The 7,186-nt window shown below is 36.5% G+C and overlaps 1 protein-coding gene across 2 annotated transcripts in view; it reads right to left on the reverse strand.

Annotated features, from left to right (window-relative positions):
* The window catches only part of rad50 (DNA repair protein rad50), a gene marked incomplete at its 5' end in the record, with an annotated part of 30,345 nt that extends 23,408 nt beyond the window's left edge, over positions 1-6,937 (reverse strand). The window contains 11 exon segments of one of the 2 annotated variants that reach the window (XM_070126458.1): positions 1,218-1,346; positions 1,662-1,772; positions 2,059-2,176; positions 2,543-2,726; positions 3,488-3,613; positions 3,931-4,104; positions 4,311-4,517; positions 4,883-5,083; positions 5,204-5,373; positions 5,915-6,120; positions 6,789-6,937. In XM_070126458.1, coding sequence (XP_069982559.1) covers positions 1,218-1,346; positions 1,662-1,772; positions 2,059-2,176; positions 2,543-2,726; positions 3,488-3,613; positions 3,931-4,104; positions 4,311-4,517; positions 4,883-5,083; positions 5,204-5,373; positions 5,915-6,120; positions 6,789-6,937 — 1,775 coding nt within the window. 2 annotated transcript variants of the gene reach the window in all.
* Between the last annotated feature and the right edge of the window lie 249 nt (positions 6,938-7,186).

Here is a 7,186-nt window from a genome sequence, read left to right on the forward strand (position 1 = left end):
GGGCGGTACCGGGCATTACCGGGTAGTACCGGACGGTACCGGACAGTACCAGGCAGTACCGGACGTTACCGGGCGGTACCAGGTAGTGCCAGGCGGTACCGGGCAGTGCCAGGCAGTACCGGGCATTGCCAGGCGGTACCGGGTAGTACCGGATGGTACCGGAGGGTACCGTGCAGTACTGGACGGTACCGGGCAGTACCTCACGGAACCGAGCAGTACCGGACGGTAGTGGGTAGTACCGGATGATACGGGGCAGTACCAGACAGTACCAGGTAGTACCAGACGGTACCAGGTAGTACCGGACGGTACCAGGTAGTACCGGACGGTACCAGGTAGTACCGGACAGTACCAGGTAGTACCGGACGATACTGGACAGTACCTGTCAGTATTGAGTATGAAATTTATAAGAGAAAAAGAGACAAATAATGCGTTTATAGCTAGCAGGCAGTAGTTTTATTAGCACCGGGCAGTGCTGAGCGGTACTGGCCAGTAATTAGTATGAAAATGATAAGAGAAAAAGAGAGAAATATAGCATTTTTAGCTACCGGGCAGTAGATTTTTTAGCACCAGGCAGTGCTGAGCGGTACTAGGCAGTACCGCACGGTACCGGGCAGCACCGGACGGTACCGGGCAGCACCGGACGGTACCGGACAGTACCGGGCAGCACTGGACGGTACCGTGCAGCACCGGAGGGTACCGGGCAGTACCGGACGGTACCGGGCAGCAGCAGAGGGTACCGGGCAGTACCAGACGGTACCTAGCAGTACTGAGTATGAAATTTATAAGAGAAAAAGGGACAAATAATGCGTTCATAGCTACTAGGCAGTAGTTTGATTAGCACCGGGCAGTGCTGAGTGGTACTAAGCAGTACCGGGCGCTATTGGGCGGTACCAGGCAGTATTTAGTATGACCCCACACACATGCACCCATATGCGCTTATACATATGCACACACTCGCACACAAACATGTATTTTGCTTACCAGCATTTTTTAAAAGCAGTTAGAATTTTTGATACTTTACTATGATCCACCAAAGTTTGGAACAATTCTGTTGAAAACATGTTCTGATTTTTTTCTTTTTCTTTTTCCTTTCTTTTTTTTTCAAGTATCCTTTCACTACTTGACATTCTCATATCATATCACATTACAAACCAACATCAAGGAAAGATACATTAGGATCCTATTAGTAAAAAAAAAATGGATTTTACTGCACTTACCTGTCATTCCTTTCAACTAGGGAAAAATAATCTGTGTAATCAGGATGACCAAGCTTCTCCAGGAATTCTTGGTCGTGTGTAATGATAATTAATTGCAGATTTTGTTGGTTTGCCCTCTTATTTACAATCCTGAAAGGGAATTACATTTGTGCTTAATAAACAAATATTAAAATAAGCTACAAAGAGGAAACCATTTATGTCTTTATGAGTAATATCTGGTTCAACAGTCATTCTCTGGTGTCTATTTCATAATTCACATTAAAATCTGTAGTGAATACCCATTCAAAAGAACAAAAAGTGAATTGCAATTTCACATGAAACACAAACAGTATCAGGATAGGTGATGCTAAGCAATTAGTCAATGTAATGGAAAAGCCCTTACACAAAAGGTAAGATTAATTCTTCATTATTAAATTGTTCTGACTCTGTACAAAAATTACTTACTCTAACAGAGCAAAGGCTAGAGCCTCAATATTTTCACGATCTAAGTTTGTGGTTGGTTCATCGAGGGCCAAGATGCCACAATTTGTACTGAATGTCTCTGCAAGTGCCATCCTAAAAGGAGATAAAAGATGTGTTTAAGCATTATGGTTTATAAGGATCTGACTTTTGATCAGTGTAAAATATTGGATCCATCTGCAAAGATGATTTCTAGATTCCTTTCAAACTACTGGCAATTCATCTCTTGCTAGCAGAAGTTTAAATGATAAATGTGTGAAATTTGTCAAATAAATACTTGCTACTGTCTTGAAAACAAGTAAGTATAAACACACAATCTGATAGTTATTTGTTATAAACTCCCTGATTGTTATGACTTTGAGAAAAAAAATATTCATAATACCTGATGATAAGTGAAGCTAGGACTTTTTGACCAGCAGAACAACGTCCTCGCATGTCCATATCTGTTCCATTCTTCACCATCACAACTCTGTAATTGTACGTACGTCGCTTGTCTGCACCTGCAATGACCATGGTTATTATCAAAACAAAATGAATATGACGAGATGATAATGGAAATGGAGGGGAATAGGGGAAAAGTAATATGAGGGAAAAGCTAAATAAAAAAAGATACAGAAGGAATGATACAAAAAAATGAAATGAAATGAAATGAAATGAAAGGGAAAGGAAAAGGGAAAGGAAGAGAAGGAAAATAGAAAGGGAAGGGAAGGGAAGGGAAGGGAAAAGCAAAGAAAAGGAAAGGAAAAGATAGGACAAGAAAGGAAAGGAAGGGAAGGTGGGGGGATAAAAAATCTGAAAGAAATTCCAAGTGAAATTCCTAATTGTTTTTAAAAATGGCATAATTTGCACAATGAGTGAACACTAACCTTGAGACTCTGCCTCATCTGTCTGGATCTCAATGTAGTCAATGTCATTGCCCCTATAGGTTGAACGCCAAAGTTCTCGGATAATGCTGTTGATTGTGCGCATCTTGTCTGAGTGGAATTGCATTATGGCAGTATCTAAGACTTTGTAGTATTTGTTCAAATCATCTGCAGCTACATCAGTGCACTGAAATAGATAATAAAATTAGATAAAAAATTTAATTTCTGAATTTCTTTAACATATTTGACAAATATCTATGAGACATGTGATTTCCAATTACATCTTTTAAAACAAAGATTCCTAAGGTGATGAATGGTTTACCCAAGGGTGAATAAAAGAATTAGCACAATATATTTGTATACACACACACACACACAAACACACACACACACACACACACACACACACACACACACACACACACACACACACACACACACACACACACACACACACACACACATATATATAATATATATATATATATATATATATATATATATATATATATATATATATATATATATATATATGTGTATATATATATATATATATATATATATATATATATATATATATATAAATTTCTTTTCTCTACTTCCTTCTTTTCTTTTTCTTCTTCTTTTACATAGTTAAAAATGCTTTATCTTTAACTCTTAGAGTATGGGCAATAACTAACTACCAGCACCAAATAATGGATCTAATAGTGCATAATGGGATTGTAAGCCACATCTATTTTTATTATCATAATTTGGCATAGTAATCATACATCTTAAGAAAACACTCAAGTCTATATCTTAACAGTTATTTAAAATTAAAGCAACATATTTACACCTTGCAGGTTAGTAGATGGAATACTAATAGAATTATAGTTGTGCACAAATACAACAATTAAATTTAGGGAAACCTGAAATACTATATCTTTTCTGTATGAACTTTTGTCACACCTTCATTTCCACAAATTTCTGCTTGTAATTCTTTTCAGCATCTCGAATCTCCTTTCTTCTCAGCTCACTTTCCAGTGTCTGAATAGTTTTGTTGACCTCTTGCAAACGCCCATCCAGAATGCCTCCCTTGAAAAGAGGAAATTTGGTGATCAGAACCTTCATCCGTTAATAAAATTGACAAGGCATTTAGTTATTATAACAAAGAATCTAACATTCAGTTACCTGAAATTCAGTGACCTCTGTTTTTGTGTCTCAAGTTAGGCCTTATCAGTCTCAAGAAAATACTATACATTAGGAAAGAGAAGGTAATACAACAAATCAATCATTCAGTTACTAAGTGGAAAAAATATTTTGTTTGACAAATAAACAAATATTGAGAAAAAAATGTCAATAAATACGAAACAAGGAAATATAAATAATAACATTGAAGGTGTATGTCTTACTTGATTGTCTATTCTACTAGACTTCTGCAGGAGTTCTGTTTTTTCATCAATGAGCTTGTCATAGTCAAAACCTCTTATACGTTCCTCCAAATTTCTAATCACTTTCTGCATCCGCTTTGCTTCTGTCTCCTTCTCACGGATTTTTTTTTCATCATCCAGGTTACGTTTCCTTTGCTATAGAGGAAGTAGAGAGAGGAGGAAACTTCGAAAAATCACAATAGTATACACGAATAAGGATATCATAATCAATGAAAACTTCCCCCCAAATCAAATATCCAGCCCTCTCACCTCCCCAGTAAGTACAGGTGGAAGATAAAATATTAAAAATAAAAATCATAATAAAATCAAGATCTAAAGCCCCAAAAAATCCCTTCCAATACCTTCTGATTGGCAAGCTCCTTCTCAATGTCACGGTTTTGCTCATCAACCATCTTCTTTTGTGAATCTAGTTGTACGGCAGCCTGCTGTAGAGTAGAAACCTTCTTACGAATTTCCTTCAGCTGGTTTTCTTCCCTTCTTGAAATGTATACACTGATATTCTTGTGTAAATCGTTAGCCCTCCTGTGTGTCTCAACGATTGTGCTCACCTATTAATCAAATGGAGAAGTTAAGAGCTGTTGAAGTAGAACTTGAGATTGAGTGTAAGGAAAGATTTTCCCTTACAGGAGCCCCATTTCTTAAGTTATGTAATGGCAAATATAAAATAACTTTATCAAACATGATATAAAAAAGAAAGAATACTGACAGTAAATTCCATGAGCTAGTGTTAATCAATTTTACACACTGTAAAAGTAACATAATTAATGTATAAAATAATGAAACATGTATTAATGTTGTACTGGAGATGAATGGTATAGCATTAGGGCATTAATTTTCTATCAAATGAGACTACCTAGAAAAAGATAGGAATAGAAATAAATATCAATCATCTGCAGCATATTAAATAACATGCCTTATTATTTTGGGTGTCAATCCAAGAGTCTTTTTCTTCCATGAGCTTTGTCTTCTCAGAAGTTTTGGTTGTTATCTGGAACTTAAAGGGTGCTATATCCACTTGAGCCTTTTCTATGTCCTCTGTGAGCTTGTTGCGTTCCTCATCTAGTTTAGAAATGTCTTCCTTCAATTTCTCTGTTTCCTGAAGCTTGGTCCTCAGCTAGAATGACAATAACATACAAGTTTAAAAACACTGAGTGGCATCAAAAGGCTGAAAATGATTAATTGCAGAATACAAAGCACATATTCAAAATAGCAACACTAAAGTTGGTTTGCTAACCTCAAGTTCTTGGGTGGAAAGTCTCAATTTGCGGTCTTTAAGTCCTTGAAGACGATCCTTGTGTTCCTGAAGCTGTTCTTGCAATTCTTCAACTTTGGCCTGCAACTTGCGAAGCTTATCTTCCAGTTCACTCTGTCGGGTTACTGCCTCTTCCATGGTCATTCCACCATCTGTGAAAACATATCCCGTATGAAGCAACAACAATGCTAACAGTAACATAATACCAAACAGAACATAATTTTGAATAACATCTCTCAAAACAGTGCTACCACATAACAGGTAGCATCACTTACATTTAGCCTACTGAACCCAAAATAAATATAATTCTTTACCAAACATTCAGATAGTTGCTAATCGTAAGGAACTCTTTCTTATCATAAATCAAGGAGGAGAATTTTGGTATCATTTCTGGTAATTTTGACATTATCAAGTAAAAATTGTATTTTATATCTCACAGTGCATACTTGTTGGCTGAATGCAATGTTGTCATTACCACCTCTACTTTTTCGAACCTATCAATCTGTGCAATATTTTATGCCGTTTTTAGTACATGCTCTTTAAAAATTATTCAGTAATAACAATGCATAAGAAAAACAATCAAAAAAGAAACCAAGATAAAACAAATCAAAAATAATATCTGCAACAAATGAAAGCGAAGAGCAGCTGGCAACTGGTATTTTCTTGATCAATATGGAGTGGTACTACCTATACCTGAGCTTCCTAAAGTTGCCTGGAGATCATCAATTTGAATCTTGAGCTGTTTAACCTTCCTCAGATTGTTTTCAATTATGATCACATCTGGCTGAATTTGTCTTGTCATCTCCTCATCTCCCTGTGTCATGTCCAGCATTTCTTTCTGGGACTCCAGGTCTGAGTCTACTTTAGCCAACTCCTTCATCTCCTCTTCAATCTGGGCTCTAGGGAAGGTTGGTATATTAATGAAGTACCACGGTAATGTAATGATGCTGGAAGTCTTAAGGCTATATCACACTAGCACTTTTTCCGTCAATTTTTGTGTTTCCATCTGAATTTGAGGTTTCCTGTGACTATCGTTTGCAAACAGAACAAACAGACACAGAAGGCTGCAACCTTTTCCATCTGACTAATTTCTGTCTACATTTTGTGCTACGGAAGAGCAATACACACAGCTGGAATATTTTTTATTGATATATTAGATAGAATGAGTGAATGTGAACATAAGTTAATATTTTAGAACATTCGTATATGCAATATACATAATCATATTTCTTTAAAATAACGTGATGTGTACAAGGACGTTTGTGTGATATTTGGGACCTCACTCCATTTGTTTGTTTACATAGGCAATGTTATCTGCCTTGGGAGTATGATAGGGTCTGTCATTTCCATACAAAAAGTTCATTTGAAAACGCAAATCTTAATGGAAAAAATGGGTGATTAAGCAAATGAAGTCCTCTTTTCTTAAATCTTTAACATAAACTTCAATTCTGAGTACAGCAAATGTTTCCAGATAAATTAGACCAATTTTTGGCATACTTTTACCATCACTTGCATATCAAGACGTGTAATGAAAGCAATGCTAAGAACTCTACTAACCAGAACATACCTGATCTTGTCTAATTCCACCTTGGCACTGTTTGCCAAATTTCTCTGGGGTTTAAGCTGTATAATCTGGTCATGGACCTTCTCTTGTTTATCAAGTTTTACTTTGACCTGTTCTAATTTACCTGGAATGCTGATCACCTTTCCTTCAAGCTGAAACAAAAGAAAAATATATATTTACATATATAAATAATAATAATATCCATACACTCATACATTGTTCAAATATCAAATACAGCATGGTGGTTGTAGCAGTTGCTTCTCACTGTTCCAGATGTCAAAAGTAGAAACAACTGGTTAGCAATGTGCTATTATTTTAACCCCCTAAGATGTGCAAACTTTTAAGCCTTTCTGTTTCCTCAGCCACAAAAATGTATCATTTTCACATTTACTAGGACAGCC

The sequence above is a fragment of the Penaeus vannamei genome, chromosome 10, assembly GCF_042767895.1.
Source record: "Penaeus vannamei isolate JL-2024 chromosome 10, ASM4276789v1, whole genome shotgun sequence".
NCBI classification, from domain to species: Eukaryota; Metazoa; Arthropoda; class Malacostraca; order Decapoda; family Penaeidae; genus Penaeus; species Penaeus vannamei.